Source organism: Chiroxiphia lanceolata, chromosome 18 (genome assembly GCF_009829145.1).
Source record: "Chiroxiphia lanceolata isolate bChiLan1 chromosome 18, bChiLan1.pri, whole genome shotgun sequence".
NCBI lineage: Eukaryota > Metazoa > Chordata > Aves > Passeriformes > Pipridae > Chiroxiphia > Chiroxiphia lanceolata.
The window spans coordinates 9,130,398-9,149,173 of record NC_045654.1 but is presented as its reverse complement, the minus strand read 5'-3'; the positions used below and the strand labels follow the sequence as shown (position 1 = coordinate 9,149,173).

The following is an 18,776-nucleotide window of genomic DNA, read 5'->3' as shown; positions in this document are numbered from 1 at the left end:
TGGGCTTTGTCTCTTGATTCTCCCAGCAGAAGTGCTGCTGCAACTACAGCTTCTGCTCCACCTTGGTTTTCCTGACACCTTCTCTGTGTCTGTTGCATTAAAACCCTCTCCAAGGGAAAAGACTTGTAAGTTAGAGGCCTGGGTTTTAGGGACCTTATCCACACGCTGGTACAAATTACTTGGAAGAACAGATCTGTCTTCCCTGGCACACCTCCCAAGCTTTTTGCCACCGCACCACACCAACCATGTGTCTGGGCTGCTGCATTTAATGGGTTTACACAATTTGATTAAAGTGTATTTTTGGGGCTTTTATGTTCACATGGCCTTGAGCATCTCTAGTGACCACAACTGACTCACAAACCTCTTCCCTTTCTCTGAGCCTTTTCTAGTGTTACAGAACCCTGGGATCTATTCCATGCCTCCAGCATCCTGGCTGGGGCTTTGCTGCCTTTTTCCAGCAGCACAGTGTGTATACCACAGCATTACCATCTTGTTTTATTCTTTATGTGTCTGCTGCTGCTGAGCACTAAGTTAGTTGTGTCCTAACTCAGACAGTGCCTTTCCAAGAGTCAGTGCTCCACTCTGTGCTTGTGAATGCTCCATTTGGATTATGCAGTGGCTTGGATAAGTCCAGTGTGGACTTATCCTAGATCCCCAAGATGCCCAGTAGTGGTAGAGCACCAGACTTCAGTAACATAGGAAGGTGCTTTCAGATTCCTCTTCCAACAACCAAACTCCCACAGTTTGATAAAGACCAGTCAAACAGGATAATGGTTCCACTTGATCAATTAACTCTGGGTTTGATTGCATGTCATTTATTTCAATATTGTACAGTGAAGCTTGAACAGCTGTGTGGAAAAACACTTAGTTGTTGGTTTGTTTTTTCTTTCTTCTTACGTAATATAATTTAAAAGTGATAAATACACAGTATTTAAACTTGATACACCTGATAAAGTTAAATGCATAATAAAGGGGTAGGAATGAAACACAAGCCTTGGTCATTAAACAAACAGTATAAAAATCAGCAATATTTCAGGACCTTAGAAAAGAAACAGATCAATTGCCTGATAGGTAAGAGGGGACCACCATGAAAAACTACCCAGACAAGAGGCCTGGTTTCCCCTTAGCACTTTCCTGTGTGCTTTCAGAGCCAAAAAGGCTTAGTACCCAGCAATAAGCTCCCAGTCAGCACTGGGCTTGCTTGAAAGGAAGGGAGTTGGGGAAATCAAGCTACAGCCCAGTTCCAAGGCACAAGCAAAATGTTCACTATAAGAAGAAAGCCAGCATTACTACTAAGGAACAGCAGCTGGGGAACTGAGCAGGTTTATATACACAGGACAGCTTCTCTACAGGTCATGCATTTAGAGGGATCTTCCTCACACGGCCAAGGCTTTGTGCTTTCAATAGAGCTGACCAACAAGAAAAATCTACATCGCATTTCCTTCAGAAATGTGCCTTTGGCTGCAGCCCCGGGGGAGCTGGCACTGAGGGACACTCGGTTTGGGGAAGTGCTGAGCTTTACATCCTTCAGAACCGAGCCCATGCTGGCCCTAAGACACTGATCTGTGGGAATATCTGAGGCCCCTGTGTGTGGGGGCATTGAGGAGCTGGTACAGCTCAGTCTGTTGAGAAGCTGTGGTTGCACCAGGCAAACCTGTGTGGTCAATGTAAACTGTCTCAGGAGGCACCCAGCAGATCACAACCAGAGATGGGCAGCACAGAGATCTCTACAACACATCTCTAGCAAACACACCACACATTGCTATGCACTAACTACAAAGACTCAAATCCCCTAGTTTTTTAAATTTTTTTTTTTTTTTTTTGGCAGATCAAGTCCATTTGCAGGGTTAGAGAACCAGGCTGCCCGCTCACACGCATTTCCACAATGAAAAGTCCTGTTTAGGAAAGGGGGAGCAGGCAGCTGGAGCAGGGCTGGCCCCCAGGTTACCTGTTTGGTTTTCCCATAGCTGAAGCTGCAGGGCTTTGGCATAGCCTTGCACTAAAATGGGAGGAAAACAGTGCGTGTCTTATGGCTCCAAACTCCATAGTATTGCTCCTAAACCACAAACTGTCTTCACTGGCTCTGGAGACAGGCCAGCAGCACAATGTTTCCATAATAAATTGCAATTTAGGGGGAACATCACTTCAAGTGATTAAAAGGTGTAAGGGACAGTTTGTGTAGGCACCTGCACCCTTGCTAACACTGTCCTGGCTTTAACAAACACCCGTCCTAACCAGGAATTACCAGGCCAGGTCTGACTGCAGTGGGGCCAAGGACCTCAGAGCACTGCTGCTTGTGCTGCTCAGGATCAAGGAAGACAAGGGGACATTCACTTCCTAAAGGCAGGGCATCCATGGCCAGGGTTAGCAGGCCATTAATCACAATACTTGGGTGTCTCCTAGTGCCTTCTTCCTGAGGGCAAAGAACTAAGCCTTAGCAGTCCCTTACAAGCTTGGGAGACTCGAATCCTCCCCCTCTGTCAGGCACACCATCACTTTAAATGCCTCATTCAAGGTCACACAACCGCATCAGACTGAGAAGAGATCAGACCTTTCCCCCCTTCCCAGTCCCACACTCCATCCACTAAACAACTGTACTTACCGTGACCCCTTTCCTCAGGCAAACCCTGACTCCTCTCCAGGAGGAGTCTGCCATTCTCCAGCTTTGTCCAAGCACAGAGAACTTGGGGAAGTGTGTCTGGACACCAGAGTCTCTCCCACCACATGATAGGTTATTATTTTTTTTACAAGCACCACAAATAATCAGAGTAATCTGACTGAAGGTTAAAGAGCTCTTCATAAGAAACAATCTATGAATTAGGTATACACTTAATTTACTAACAAGCCTCTGATCCACAGGCATTCACAAATTACTGGTAACGAGCTGGCAAAAATACATAGCATTGGCCCCAGAATCCAGATTAAGAGTTGGGAAAACAAAAGTTTCTTTGAAAATTACTAGCTAATCTGAATATTTCATTAAGATTCTAAGCAAGCCCTAAGTCTATACTTAAAAAACAGCATAAGTTGTATTATTTTTAGTTGTAGTAAACCATGTAATGTACATGGAAGTGAAGGATTTTACCCTGAATTTTATATTTAATAATATATCTACCTAGATCAAGTAAAATATTTAGAAACAAACTGTTAGTGCTTCCTCTATTGTTCAAAACATTCAGCTAAACACCACCTTTCACTCATATTTCTGCAGCAAAAATAGTTCAAACTGAACTTAAGCCCTTAAATACCTTTTCCTTTCATGTACTGAATACCTAACTTACCAAGTCCTGGTCACACCAAGGCCTTTGGAAAGGTGTTAATTACCTGTGGAGGTAATTAACCTCACTTTCTGAACGTCTTGAAGATGCTGCTTAATACAACTTGGCTCACAAAGGTAGGCATTCTTTAAAAAGCTGAAAGGGTGGGTTTTTGCTTTGTTCCCATGCAGTTAAAAAGGTGTCAATTAAAAACAAACCAAAAGGACAAGGAATAGATGCAACAACATTCCCGGTAGGTCGTGAACTTTCAAAGTGCACACTTGTGGTTTTACTGCTGTGGATCCACTTGGCAAAAGCTTCACCCTTCTGAGTGTGCCCACCATGGGCACACAGACCTCTGGGACGCTGGCCTTAGTCCCTGGAAATTACTTGGCATTAAAACCAGCTAAAAGCAGTTCCAAACATGCATTTTTGTCGGACTGCTTTGGGTTGTTCATTTTTTTTTGCGCAAAGCTCTGTCGCTGCTCAGCACGACCAGCTCACCTCTGTGGCACCAGCCAGCGCCTCTCCCGCAAGAAGTCAGCGGTCCAAGTGGTCAGAGATGCTCCATGTTGATGGCAAACAGTCGGATGTCTGATAACATGCTGCTATGTGAGCTCTACATCCAGCATTATACTGAGATAGCGCCGTGTCATGCTGTGTTTGGCGTGGGCTCTGTCAACCTTGCTCAGCCCCAGCTGCACACTTTGTGACGTGCCCTGGATCGAGTTGCTCAACAGAACCATAAAGTCGACGTTCATGAAAGAAGTTCCTCCTCTCCCACGTTGGGCAAGTCGTTGCATTTCAGATTATCTTCACTGCCTTGTTTCCTGTTTTCAAAGGAAATAAAAGGGCTGCTGGGTGGCTCAGAGAAAGGCAAAGCAGGCAGTGAGACACCAGTGTGTGCCCCTTCCCTGCCATGGGACCTTTGGGACCCTGAGCACGTGTCATCTCCCTCCAGCTCCCACGTAACAGGCTGGAAGTGCAATAAAAAGATGCTTTTCATCCCATCAGAAGAGCAAGATATTCCATGCCACAAAAATCCCATAAAGCAGTTACTGATCAGACAGAGGGGGTGTGAATATCCCAGTCATGGCCCCCATGAAAGATTCAAAGCCCATCTATTCAATTTCTCCTCCAGAGCAGTGAGATAAGCTAAAAATGTCTTTTGGGGATGATGACACTTACGGCAGCAGGTTCCCAGGGGAAGACAACGACCGCTCCTCCCTCTTGCTCCCCTCAAATGGGTTCCCAAAGGATCGCTTCCGGATCATTGTCTTAACCAAGATCTGCAAAACCAGAACGGAGTTCATCAGGGATGCTTTCCTTCATTCAAGAGCAACAGCAACATCCAACCCTCATGACCAAGTAGCTATTAGAACTAGGGAAAACAAGTAAAAATTGTCTTTTTAAAAAACTCCCAAGAAACCAAAACCAGAAGGAAGCATGTTTGCAAGTCTCCAGCTGCTTAATACAGGGGCTGTAATCCTCATCTGACACCCATGCAGATGAAGCCACACTAGGTGTGAGAGGCTAGAAGAGAACAAATCCAAGTCTGGGAAGATTCTTTCCCCCCAGAAGAAGGTTTTACCGATTACTGCAAATTCTCAGTTGCCCCTGGTTACCTGGCAGAAAAATTCATTGGAAAGGGAGAGGGGAAGGAAGAAACCAGTGTAATTTTGCCTTAACATTCAGCTAAACCAAACTGAAAAGCTGGCCATTTGTCTAGCTCTGGCTGCAAAACACAAAGTTACCCAGCACAGAAGTGTCAGGGCATCCCAGGCATCCCCCAATTTGTTTTGCTGGTGGGAGCAGACAACAAGGTGAGCAGCACTGGATGCTGCCTCAGCAGATTCATCCTGCTCTGGGGACCCCGGTTTCATTTGATGTTGCTGCTTGTCCCTCTGTGCTTTCTTCCTTTGCTCATCACCGCAGCTTGAGAGCCCTTCTGTGTCCAAAGGGGAAGGCAATTTATGGGAGAGTTGAAGCCACATGAGTGAATCTCATACTGGAGTGTTAATGCTTGCACTTGGCTGCACAAAGATCAGGCACCGGAGGGTAATTTTGAAGAACAAATGCAAATGTGAGAATACAAGATCTGCCTGGAGGCAGTGCAATATTTAAGAGGCAAGAGCCTCATTAAATCTCACTTGCCTTGAGCTGTGCTAAAACCACCTGGATTTCAATAGGGCCGGGAGCACTGAGCCCACTGAACAAGTCACCTCTGAACAGGGAAAAGGGGGGAAATCCCTCATCAATGGTGATCTCATTAGAGCAACATCTGCTTTTTCAGCCTGAGCAGCACAAGGCACATTTGCATATTAACATATCAGCAGTCAATGAGACTTCTGCAGGGTACTGAAGAGGAAGGAGCTCCAGACATGGGGCCAGATGTGGGCACAGCAATGAGATGGAAAAGGGGCTTCAAAGGGAGACCTGTACTTCAAAATATCACAGCCTGGGTGTCTACAGGCAGATAATGCTGTGCCAGGGAACTGTGAATGGTCGCTCGCTGTTTCTCCTCACGAGGGCTGGTGGCACCCAAAGACATCATTAGGTTCAAAACCCACAAGAATTTCACTTTCCACACAGGGCAGGGTTACGCTGTCTTTCTCACCACCACAGGGGGTTGCAAAGAATAAAAATATGAGCTTGAAAAGAGATGAGATGAAGTCACCAAGAATAGCTCTAGGCGGGGGCTGGCGCATGTTGTGGCCCAGATAAAATCTCCATCCTGGGAAGCTCCCACAGCCCCTATGGCTGGACAGGCAGAACAAGGCAGGAGCTCCTCATGCCTGGCCAAAACACCTGCTCCTGGCTGCAGGCAGGTTCTGGACCAGATGCTTTTTTGCCCTGAGCAAATACAGTGATATCTGGACAGCCAGCTCAAGCGTGGAGACTGGCAATGCACTGACAGTTCCCTTTAGGACTGCTCTGGAATATTCCCCCACACATGGTACAGCCACCTCCAGCAAAATGCTGAGACCCTGAAGACCCTGAGATGCTGAAGTGCCTTGTAGCACTTCTTTCCAAGACAGGGAAGGTCTTTGCTCTAATCCTGCCCAATATTTTTGCCCCTCAGCAGCAACCTCCAGCTGCTCAGGACCACCCTGGCAGGCAGCGTGGACCCTGATGTGCCTCCACAGACCATCAACCCCTTCATACTCACCACGGTGGCCAGGCTGGGGATGTGCTTGACTGAATTCTCCACCTCCTCTTCCGTCACCTCGACGAGGGTGCAGTTCTCATCCTCCGTGGGCAGCAGCTCTGCTCCGTTCTTGGTGACCCAAGGGTGCAACTTCAATTAATAACACAGCCTGTCAGGAATGATTTCCTCTTTTTCATAACTCAAACAGCATAAGCCTGGCAAACGCATCTCCTTGCCCAAGCTATGGCCCCTACGTGCTCCTGAAACACCAGGGAGCAGGGGAGAGATGTGCCATCTCCCTGGTGAGCCAGCTCACCCTGGCACTGCCAGGAACAGCTCAGTCCGTGGTGTGGCTCATCTGGAGCCAGCGCTGGCCCCATCTACACAACCAAGACATAACCTTGGTGACCTGCAGCCCTGGGCATCTCAGTGAGTTTTAGGGAGAAAGACCTATTTTCAGTCTCATCTTATGGATGAGACAGCACCAAGAGGCAGGAATTACTTATTCCAGACGAGCAGCGGTGATGGGGAGACCCACCGAGCCCTAGTCTTGGATCTGGATTAATCCACGACGGAAGGCAGAACCCCTCTTTGTCCTTGCCCACACACCTGGTGACTTGGACGGCTGCAGGAGGAGCACAAAATGGTTCAGCAATTCCCCCGCAATCCTTTCCCCCTACCTGAGTCTCCTCCATCCTCTCAGCTTCTCGCCCCTTCCAGGCTCCCGCAGGGGCGAAGGACCAGAAATCTCCTGCGAAAGGCTGTTGCACAGTACTTTCCTGGTAGCAGAGGAAATACTGTACTCAGGGGATTTCCTTTTGCCTGTGGCTTCTCTAGGCACCAAAGGTCCCAAAGCTGAGCAGGTCCCGGAGCAGGGGAAGGTGCTGGGACTTACCTGCCCGGGGGCCCTGGGCACAGGGGGAGGACCTAGCCTGGCGCGATCAAACTGACTCCCGAAAAAAGCCGAGCAAGGAGAACCCAACAGAAGTGAAGCCACAGCCACCACTAGGGGGTCGGGTCAGTACCTTGATTTCTGGGACCGAAATCCGAGATTCAGGATTTTTATCCAACATCCGTGTAATCAAATCCTTCAGGAAGTCCGTAACTTCTGGCCTGTGGAAAGAAGGGAGAGATGAGATGGGGAAGGGGATGGATGCTGCCTCTGCTCTTCATCTCAGTGCCACTGTGGGCCTTTCTGGGCAGACTGGGACTGAACTCCAGCCCTGGCAGGGATGCAGCTCCAGGTCCTTGTGCATCCAGGTGCCAAGCAGTCCCTCCTCCTCGTATTCCCCAGGGAAGCAAAACATCTTCTTTTGAGGCAATCTGAAAAATGATCCCACATGTATAGGGCTGGGAGAGCCCAATACCAGCTCCAACCAGGCTAAAACCCAACAGGCAGTAACTGCAGAGGTTAATCCATTCCCTCAAACACCTCTGCAACTTCAATTGCTCCTTCTTTGGCAACTGCAAACCAGGACTTGTTGCCTTCATGTTTAATGCAAAGGACATTTCCAAGTCCAAGGCCAACAGAAGGGCTCAGAGCCTGACTTTTGTAAAACCACAGCAGAGCAGGGCCAGCCCTACCCAGGCACTGCCTCATATGAGTTGTAAAGTGGATTGATGGGTTGTTTTTATTTTTGAGTACTTACTGGTCTGGGAACTCCAACGTTTGGGTCTTGATTTTATTGTGTAAACTCAGGATCCTTTCATCCATAAAAGGGCACTATCGAAGAAAAACAGAAATGAGGAAAGCAACGACCTCTGTTAAGAGGCAGCAGTGGGGCAGCCAGAGGGGCATCAGGATCTCATAGGGTTTGAAGGAGAGCAAGAATCCAGTTATAGGGAAATTCCAAAAGATTTCCTATTGTATCAATGTCTACTTTTAAATGCAGTGAAAATAACATTTGACCAAAAACTACCAATTACTACAAGAGCTTCTTTCCTAAAAAATCTGCCCAGGCACAGAATTTTTTCACTTGGAGAAAAAGAGAACACAGCCCTTTTGGCTGCATCCATCCCAGGGACAGGCAGAGGTTCCTCATTTCTGTCCACATATCCCCATCTCCACTTGGCTCAAACAGGGATGTGGGGTGCCCATCCCACCATGTACCTGGAACATGGGAGGCACTCGCCAAGCCTCCCAGAACACCAACAGCACTGAAAAATCCATGTCATTACCTGCCCAAACACGAAGCAGTACAGCGTGATCCCCATGGCCCAGACATCCAAAGCCTGCAGAGCGAAGAAAGCCCAGTTAGATCTACAACAGACAGTGTGTGTGAGGAAGACTAGTCCAAACCCCCTCAAATTGCTGTTAAATACCTTTCCAGAGAAAATTTTCCTGGTTTCTGAGAGCGTCTCTGGGGCCATGAAGGCAGGGGTGCCCACTGTGTTGGTTAAGAGGGCGTCGGCTCCCTTGAACTCGTTGCTCACTCCAAAGTCAGCGATCTTGACGTGCCCATCTTCCCCCACGAGGAGGTTGGAAGGTTTAATATCCCGATGGATTATCTTCTGATAGTGCACTGCAGCCAAAGGGAAAACAAGTGATGCAGCAGCAGCACAACAGCACCGTGCACCAGCCGAAAGTCCAGCTCCCATCCTTTTTGCAGAGACACTTACAGTATTCAATGCCCTTGATCAGATCCTGGAAGTAGAACCGAGCCTGGTCCTCGCTGAGAGGTTTCAGGGTTGGGATTTCCATCACGGGGCTGCAAAGGAAACAGAGAATGGGGTTCATTCTCCATCTGGACGAGCCAAAACAGGTCCTGGAGGCTTTGCCACAGTCTGGTGACAGCACACAACACCAAACACAGGCATATACAGGATGTACACAGCTGTAACTACCTTGGGGAGACACAACCCAAACCTATAGGAGCCCCACCATGAACCTCCCTATCACCTCTGCACCCCACACCCACCTCAGGTGGCTGAGCTGTGCCACCCACAAACCTGTCTCATGTTCATGCATTAGTAGGTTTAAATCTGGAATTCAGTACTCACCCCTGCTTCACCAGTTCAAACACTGCAACACAAAAGAGAAGGTGATTACGGATTGCTTACAGGGTAGAGCTCCTCTGAGCACAGTCTCAGCACAAAAGCAATTATTTTAATGACAAAAATTCTAAAAATAATGTGTTATTTTTAAAAAGGAGATGCCGTCTTATGCAAGGCACGTGGCATTTGGGTTGCTCCCATTTTCAGTTAAGGGGATGCTGCCAACTGCCTTCTCAGTGCTGCAGCCTCAGCATCATGAAGTGCCCTCCATGGCACACTAAAACCCTCAGTTTGCCACCAAAAAGTCCCAGCCCATGCCCTGAGCAAACCTCTGCGCTTGGCCATGAAGGCATCACACACTCCTCCACTAGTACAGGCTGAACATAAATGATGAAATAGAAATAATGCCTCCAAAAGTGTATATTTGCATCAAGCAAACCACTGTGGTCTGCCAGACAGGGTGGGAAGGGGCTCATTTGTGCTGTGGATAATTAACTTGTGCCTTGTTCTCGAAGCCAAACAAATAAAACTACTTTCTATCAGCCTGGCTTCAAAGCTGACAATAATCAATGCTGGTGCCTTTCATGGCAAAGCATGTCCTGACATTGAATTAAAACCAATAAAGTGCTATAAAGCACTCCTATCTCCCTTCACAACCCAGACTGCATCCTTTTTGCTCCTCTAGAACATCCAGGCTATACTCATGGAGAAGGAGAGACCCAACCCCACATGCAGCCACCCCAAAAGACAGCAGGAACATTTTGCCCCATCCCTCTGACCCCCCGGGGCAGTGGGCAGTTACCCATGTACAGGTGGTCCTCGCTGGGGTCATCCAGGACCTGCCAAAAGAAGTAGAAAGGCAATTAAACAGCACCAAAAAAAACCCTTGCAAAATAAACATTGTGATATTTTATTTAGCAGCCATCTCAGTTCTGCACCATCTGCACCATCAGCACGGTCTGCTCATCTCTGAGCTTCTACCCACAAGGGTGGGGAAAAAAAAAGGAGGACAGAGATGTAGCTGTACTTCAAGGAAGCAAATATTTAAAACACACAGGAAGCATCATCTGACTCATAAGCCAAATAAACTCCAGCCTGCACATCCTTAATTCTTGATTTTCTGGACCATTTCATACAGGCAGTGGGCGGAGGGCAAGGCAGCTGCACTGTTGAACCCACAGAAACATCAGTTCTTCCCCAAAACCCATCTGAGCGCTTGTTTCCTCCAAGGAAGCAACATTTTTCTGTGTTTCCCTTCTGGACAGGGAAGAAAAAAAATCATCTTTTGGGAGATGAGAATAAAAACCCTTTTAAACCAAGGAAAAGACAAGTCTCCCAAAGGCAGGGCTTGCCATGACCATCTCAGCCCCTCTGCGGTCGCTTCCCTCCACCTGCTCAGGATGAATTTTGGGAAGGGGTTGGTCAGCACTTACCTCCACCAGCTTCACCACGTTGGGGTGGTCCAGCTTCTTGAGGATGGCAATCTCCTGGTAGACCTGCTCGATGGGCCCTCTGGGCTGCAGGCAGCCCTCAGAGGCAGCTTTGGCCCCGCGGGGCGGCGGGCGGCCTGTGGGAAAGGCAAAGATGGGGTGTCAGGTCGGGATCAATCCCCTGGGGACCTCAAATCATCCTCCACCCTAAAGGTTTTGTGCCACTTACGGGGGAAGCCTGCCTGCCTCATCAGCTTCTTTTTGGAGAGAACCTTCATTGCCTGCAAGAGGGGAACAAATGTGGAATTTGGAGCAAATCAAGGACAAAATGGGGCTGGTGGGATGGGGCTGGCACAGGGGGTCAGCTGGAAGGGAATCCATCCCAGTCCCATCTGCCCTGCTCCAGGGCCATGCACTACTCACATAGTAGGTGTTATCATCCTCATTGTAGGCCAGCTTCACCACCCCATAGGAGCCCTGGAGAGAGGCACAGCCATGGGGCACCAGTTAGGGACAATTCAAAAAAACCCACATCACCAAACCGGGCTCTGGACTCCTCCGCAAACCCGCCCCCACTGGGATCACAGAGCAATGCTGGGAGGAGCGGGGTGTACGCTCTGACATCACACCAACAGCAAAGAAAAGCCTCAAATGCCCCATTTCTTGTGAGGGAGGGGGCATGAGGAAAATTAATAATAATTTAAAAAATATACAATTCAATCAGCACCACTCAGAATAGACCAGAAGCTGCTGTCGTGAGTGGCTGAACTCATTGGCTGGAAAATGAAAGTGAGCCCAACACCCTCCCACCCCAAATTCCCCTATTGCACCCCAAACCCATCCAATATTCACCTTTCCAATCTCATCCTTCAGCTTGTACTGGTTGAGCTGCACACAGTCCTGTGGGAAAAGAGGGGGGGTTAGACATGAGCCACCAAACCATTCAGGTTCGCTCTCCCCCTTTTAAATCTCCAGCAAAACTTTCTCTGCAAACTTACCCCTCGTCCTGCTCTGCCTGGGCACCCACGTGGGGCTGGGCAGCTTTGATTCATGAGCCACACACGTTGGTGTGTTTATATATGTTTAATTGCTAATGTTAATGATACTGACCACTCACGTGGAACAAGAGCGCGCGATGGGCTGGGAGAGCCCGGGGGTTTAATGCTGGCGACTTGGCGCTGAGTAATTTTATTTCTTCTGGACAGAGCAGCTGCTTGCTGCCTGTTTTCTGTCAGGCTGGGGGCAGGCAGGGCTGTTTTCTCTTTAGATCTCAGTGGATCTCTCTGTTTTTTTATTTTTAAGGAGGAGAGAAAGAGAAGCGCGGTAAGCTCCTGGCTTTCCCAAAACGCAGCCGTGAGAGCTGGTGGCGTCAGCAAAAGGCACAAAAAACAGTGAGTTGGAGGTCTCAACTTCCTAAGGGATGTCCCCGTGGCCCAGGATGGACTGGGATGTCCCACTGCCTCCCGCCACACATATGCAGACAAAAAAACAAGCGGAAGCAACACTGTGGTGGGGAAATCCAGGAGGGCAGGGGCAGGACAACCACGGGAGCAGCGCTCACCCCCTCACCTGCAGTCCCGTGATGGACACGCGGTTGGACTCCACCGTGGGCCGCCGTGGCAGCCGCGGGGAGGAGTGTGGGGACGTCACGGGGGAGTAGGGCAGGGACGGGTAGATGAAGCGTTCGCTGGCGCCGTCGCCGTTGCCGGGCGAGCGCGCCGGCTGCGGCCGCTCCTGCAGGGACAGCTTTCGGCCGGAGAGGTGCAGCTTCCGGCCATCCCCGAAGCCCTCGCTGCCGGGCACGTCCATCTCCTCCTCGCTCGTGCTCGCCGTGGCGTCGTACTCAGTCACCACGATGAGCGAGGCCATGCCAGCGCGGCGGGGGCTCAGCGCCGGGGGGTCCCACAGCGCCGCGGGGGCTCGGCCGCAGCCTCCGGCACGGCAGAGGAGCCACGGGGCGGGCGAGATCCCGGGGACACGTGGCGGTGTGGGGTGGGCGACGGCCTCATCCTGGCCATGCTGCCACGGGGAGGTGTCCCTGCAAACACAGGGTGGGTCAGCCAGGCTTCCCTGGAAAGCAGGATTTCCTCCCACCGGTCATTGCTCTACAGATTGATTTATTCAGTCCGTGGAGAATGGTAAAGACAGGGGCAGTGGCACAGGATGGCACTGGGGATGTGCACCCACCCTGCCACGGAGCAGACCCCAGGCTAGAGACAGCCTCAGCCCCAAGGCTACTGCCACTGCTCCTTCCACCCTTTTTATTTCAACACTTCCAGGAAATAACAATTCCATCATCTCCACTACAGAAATACCCCAAGGTGTTATTTTACAGCTTGCACTACAGTGGCATAAATATTGTTGAGTTCCCTACTTTAGTGCTCAGAGCAGGCACATCTCTGCCAAACATCCCCCAAAGGAAGCCATTCAGGGGCACAGGGACCCACTTACCAACCATGGGGTGCAGGATCACACCCCCCCCCAGCTCACTCCCTCTTCCCACAGCTTGTCATTGCCAGTGATTTCTCTTCCTCGCCCCGGGTTCCCTTATGGCCTTCTGCACAAAACTTAGGTCCCTGGACCTTGAGATAAATGAGAAAACTGTTAGCAACAAAGAATTAAAAAAATCAAATAATGAAATAATAATTTTAAAAGGGGGAAAAATGGTCTTAATTGACATGTGCTGCAGCAGCCAGGGCAGTTCGATGGGCGATTGGCTGTAAACCATCACTCTTCCCTGCTGCAACACTGATGCTGTTTTTAATTTCTAGGTTAACAAGTTGCTGCAGAAAGAAGAGAAAAAAAATATCCTGAAACAACCAGCCCTGAAGCAGGAACAGGGTCTGAGGCGTTTTTCTGCCTGGTTCCCACACCTCAACGAGGCGGCCAGTTAAAATTAGCTCCACTCATCTCCATTGAAGTTTCCGTGATGCACCCGCACCACAACCACTGTGAATCAGCCCAGCAGAAATTATGGGTCAAGTACAGAAATCAAATCGTCTCCCCCGTCCTCGAGGCTTCACAATGGCCTAATTGCTGTTTTCAACACCAATCTATAAACCGGAGCCTTTTTGCCCAAGTGGGATCGGCCTGGAGCTAAAGCCAACCCGGCACTGCTTGGCTGCTTCGAGGCACGGAGAAGCACAGGGATGGGGAGGCTATAAATAAGCCAATAAACAGCAACAAGGACAAACTATTTCAGAAACGCCGCATTTGGTGGGGCTGAATCCACTCCTGGACGGGGTTTTGCTGGATGAGAGAGCCGGGAGCCACCAGCCAAGCCAAATTCCCCCTCGGCGCTCCTGGCAGCCCACGGCAGTGTGTTTTAATGCACTCCCAAATGGATTAAAACAAACAGGCAGGCCCCCCCATTCATCCTGAATCCACAGAGATGCATCTCGAGGCCAGTTGCCATTTGCCTGGCTTGCTGTGGGCACCTCTCCAGCGGGCACATATAAATAGCTGCCCCTGAAGCCGGAGCCGATCCCGAATGCTGTGCCCCTGTACCCTCACCGGGCACCGCGGCCGCACCAAAAAAGGCAGCTCATCAGGGCAGCCCCAGGATGAAGCCATCCCAGGAACATCACTGGCAGCAGCACCGGTCCCCAGCAGTGGCACAGCACTGCTAGGCATCCCACTGCTAGGATGCCCCCCGAGCATCCAAATTTCCAAGGATTCCTGCTAAACTTTGCCAGGCTAGAGCAAAACTGAGTTATGAAGTCTTGTCACACTTAAGAGCTGAGCGTGTCCTGGCCGGCGGGAGTTAATTGGCTTGACCAGGATAAACATATCAAGTCTGATTAATTCAAGCAGGCTTCCCCAGGCTCTGTAAACAGGCTAAAAGTCGTCCAAGCCCCATCATAACATTGGCTGGAGTGGAAAATCTGAGGGGTTTTCCCTTTGCATGTGCGCAGAGGGTCAGAGGACGGGGTTTTGCAGACACTGTCCTGTGAGATGACACCTTCCCCAGAAGAAACCCAAAAGTGGGGTCACACTGTTGAACACAGCCCTGTTATCCTTAATAAGCACATCAGGAGGCTGAGGAGGAGGAGGTGGAGGAAAACAACCGTATCACCAGCCAGAGGGAAAAGTGAAGTAGCTGGGATGGGGGGGGAATAAACCCAAAGAGGGGAAATACAGCCTGGAGGCTCTGGCTTCACCAACCCATCCGGGTCCTTGCCTGGGGAAAAGCAGCACATTCTGGTATGAACTCCAGCAGATCCTTATGTAAAAGGGAGCAGCACATGCCCACAAAATCCTCAGGAAATATAACAGCCTGGTGTATAGGAATGATTTATCGGCACAGCTCTTGGCTGCAATCCATATATAACCCATAGCGGCTGCAGCAGGATTATCGAAGCAATCAGTCTCGCATCTAATTCAGCAAGGAGAGGGATATTAAAATGAAAAGAGGTCTGTGAAGCCCTGGCAGCAGCTCTGCCTCTTGCTCAGTGCCCACGTGGCTTAAGCGGAAATGAATGGGAGTGAAATCGGCCCCCACGAGAGTGAAGTGATTCCACAGCCCCCTCGGGCCGCCCCAGCTCTGCTGTGAGTGCCTGGTCTCTGCCTGGATCCTGCCTGCTTCCTGCTGGGATGCAGCCACCCCCGGATGGGAACACGCCGACCGATTTTGGGGGAGTGCAGAGGATGACACCTTGCAGCCAGCACAAGATTTAAATGGGAGCATATGGATGCCTCAGCCTGCCCTTCCCTCCCTGGAGCTGCTTCTCTACCCACATGCAGGGCAGGCGAAGGGATGGTGCTGCCATGCACTCGCCTCCCCCCTCCACGTGCTTCCCGGTGGCAAGGCCAGACACAGTGTCAGGATCAGACCCTCCCAAGGCAGTAAGACTTGGTGGCAGCTCAGCAGTGACACCTCCATCCACCCTTCCTTGGGAGTCAGCTCCCACACTGCAAAACAAGCTGCTCACAAAACTGAATTCAAACCACCTAAACCAGGGCAGATTTTACTCACAGAGGATCCTCCCCTGCTGCCACTGAAGGTCTGTGGTTAAAAGCCAACTGGGGCCAGCCTGGGGCAGTTATTGGTCTCCCTGGGCTGAGTCCAGTGGCTATTTTGCTTTCCCTGGTCACGGTCAGCGGTGGAAGTGCCCGTGCCAGGAGTGGTGTCATCTGCAGCAATGGGGGCATCGATCACAGTTTCCCTTCCTACGGGTGAGTGCAGACCTTGCCAGAAATATATTAGTCACTGTAGTATACAAAGACCATATGCATCCCCACCTGACTTTTAATGGGAAAAAAATCTCTCAGCTGCTTCCCTAGAAGTCAGAGGACACCCAAAATTATGAGATACTGGAAACAGGCACCAGGCCCCATCTGCACTCAGCCCCTGTGCCGAAGCAGAGAAGCTTTTCATCATCCCTGGGGCGAACAGAAGAGCCTCTTGTGCTGCCTGGCCCATCCAACACCAGGGAAAGAACTGGGGAAAAAATGCAAAGCCAGGCTGGGAGCACTGTAGTGGGGTGAAACACAGAGGCAGGTTTCAATAGGAGTCACAAAAACATCTTTACCAAGATTTTTTATAATCTTGAGGATTAAGCAATATATAATGAGTATCCCAAGACAAGAGTGTAAGCTCCAGACATTGCATTTGAGCACAGGCTGGGATGAGCTCAGGCCACCACCATCAGCTTGTCCAGCATCATCAAACGGCTCCCAGCTTTCCTGGGAACATCAGCTCCAGCCTGCAATGGCCACAAGAGAGGAAAGGAGAGCAGCTCTGCACTTTCTGAATGCCACTTAAAAGACATTAGGGCCGAGCTGAAAGCAAAGCCTCCTCCAAATTACCTCCCTGGAACAGGGCTGATCCATCAGACACCCCTCATGGCACACTCAGGTATGGGCTTCTGGGATTTGGTGGCTATTTTTCCCAAAACAAAGTGCTGACAGAAAGGGGCCAGGAGGACAGGGCTCCTTCTCCCAGGAGAAGGGTTGTCTCTCCAGTTGGGGCCATGAAGGGAACTCCAGTGGCCACAGCTACCACACACCCTCTCCCCAGCACGGTCCCCCTGGCCCCGACGACCACCTAGTCCTGTCCCCAGGGCTGGTTTCTGCCCCTGTAACATTTCACAGCCGCACAAACAGCCCGCAGTTCCATCACACCAGCTTCCTGTGGTCATCTCGCTTCTGCTTTTGGTTTTTACTGTCACCTCCATGCTCCTGATGCTCCGTGCCGTGCACGTGGCCACAGGGCTGCATCCCACCTCCTATCCACACTCGGTCACTCGCAGCAACCCAACCTGTGGCTGTTTCTAACGAGACCTGTCCCTTTTATGCAGTTGCTCCACCAGCTACATCTTCTGGCCTCTCATTTGCCCCTTGACCTTAAAAATTCCCCCTTTTCCCAACCCCATGGCCTATCTTTCCCTGGCACCCCTGGTCCCAGCGCTCAGTCCCCCGCGGGCAGGAGCCCCATGGGTTCTGTGGGACACCCCGCCCTGTCCCATCCCCGCTCCCGGGATGCCACCGGGTCCCGCGGCGCGTGTCGGGGCCGGCGGGAGCGGGATGTGTGCGGGGCCCTGGCGGCCACGGCGCAGCTCGTGGGAGCGGGATGGGGAAATGACAGCCCCGAGTGCCCGCACAGGTCGGCCCCGAACCCGCGGGGAGCCCCGTCCGGAGGCGATGCCGCTCGCCGCCCGCAGCCCCAGCTCCAGCCCGGCTCCCTCCCCGGCTCCATCCCGGCCCCCGCCCGCACGGTCCCTCCGGGCGCGGCTTTGTCTCCGCGGCCGCGGGCGCATCCCCCGCGCGGGCCCGCCCGACCTCCCCGCCCGCTCCCGCAGCACCGACCTGGCGGGACGCGCCGCTCCGCCGGGGAGCGGCCCCGCGACCCCCGCAGACCCCGCAGCCCTGGGCCGGAGCGCGGCCGCCCGGCGCCGCCTTCGCTTTCGGTTCCGCTCCGGCGGCGGCAGCGAGGGAGGGAAGGAGGGAGGGAAGGAGGGAGGGAGCGATGGAAGGAGGGAGGGAGGGGAGGGAGGCCCCGCTCCGCCCCGGGGAAGGGCAGGTTTCCCCCCCGGGGCAGCTGCATCCTGTCCGCCCACCCCCACGCAAGCCGCTCTTGGGGTGGGTTTTGTTCTTTCGTTTACGCATAATTATTATTTTCCGGTTTTATCCCCCCTCGGGCCGCTCAGCCCCGCCTCGCCTTCCCGCGGGATGCAGCGCGGAGCTCCCGCGGTCCCGCTCCCGCTGCGGGCTCCCCTGCCTCTGGGGAACACGAACCCCACTATCCCTCACCGCCCCTTCCCTCTCCGCCTCTTGCGCGTTTCCAGAGGCTGGGTGCGAACTGGGTTACCTGTGTCAGCTCTCCTGGACCTTCGCTGAGCGGTTTCCCAAATCATCACCTGAAGGGGAGCTTTGGAAACCAGTTGTTTGGGAATGTCACAGCTGCCACTGCCAGGCCATTGCCCCCACCAAACACAGCCCCCATACGGGTTGCAGCTCTGCAGTGGTAGGACAGAACCCTTTATAATACCCCGGCTTGCACCAGCCCTGGGGAAACAGCCCTTACTTGTCCATGCAAATTACTTGGCTTTTCTTCAGGAGCACGTTCCCATCCAGCACCATTCCTGTGCAGAGCTCGCCTGTGGTTTTCAGATGGACTCTGCTTTTCATGAAGCAACAGCTTCAGCCTTGAGTAGATGTGAAAGCCACAGCTGGACAAACCCTCTTCCTCTTTTTGCTCTGAGACCTGTTTGTGGGCACCACTTTGATACTGTAGAGCTCCCGGAGCAGAGCCAGGCTCCCATGCCAGCTTTGTTGATAAATGCTGCTATTTTGACCAGCATCTTGAAAGCCACTCTAGAAATCAAGCTTATGCACTTGCTGTAACATAGTAGGTGCTCCAAACACTTTAAGGACTGAACCCCTTGACAGTGATTAAAACATAGCCGAGAAGGGACAAGCCACCAACACCAGCATTCCCACAAAGCG

General features: G+C 51.5%; 1 protein-coding gene across 3 annotated transcripts; it reads right to left on the bottom strand.

The window, feature by feature from the left end:
- Positions 1–795: 795 nt before the first annotated feature.
- Positions 796–17,737, bottom strand: CAMKK2 (calcium/calmodulin dependent protein kinase kinase 2). 3 transcript variants are annotated; one of them, XM_032705368.1, is made up of 18 exons: positions 17,637–17,736; positions 13,281–13,411; positions 12,399–12,867; positions 11,682–11,729; positions 11,253–11,306; positions 11,059–11,110; positions 10,833–10,966; positions 10,202–10,238; positions 9,406–9,427; positions 9,025–9,113; positions 8,728–8,927; positions 8,584–8,637; positions 8,055–8,128; positions 7,431–7,518; positions 7,086–7,184; positions 6,427–6,555; positions 4,446–4,546; positions 796–4,087 (listed from the first exon to the last, which is right to left on the bottom strand). In XM_032705368.1, exons 3-18 carry the CDS (start codon positions 12,696–12,698, stop codon positions 4,015–4,017), a joined length of 1,554 nt encoding a protein of 517 aa, XP_032561259.1. In that variant the 5' UTR covers positions 12,699–12,867; positions 13,281–13,411; positions 17,637–17,736; the 3' UTR covers positions 796–4,014. The 3 variants fall into 3 exon arrangements, 2 of the variants coding, with proteins under 2 accessions (XP_032561259.1, XP_032561260.1); XM_032705369.1 differs by lacking the exon at positions 7,086–7,184; XR_004360093.1 differs by lacking the exon at positions 796–4,087 and having other exon boundaries at positions 6,427–6,574; positions 17,637–17,737.
- Between the last annotated feature and the right edge of the window lie 1,039 nt (positions 17,738–18,776).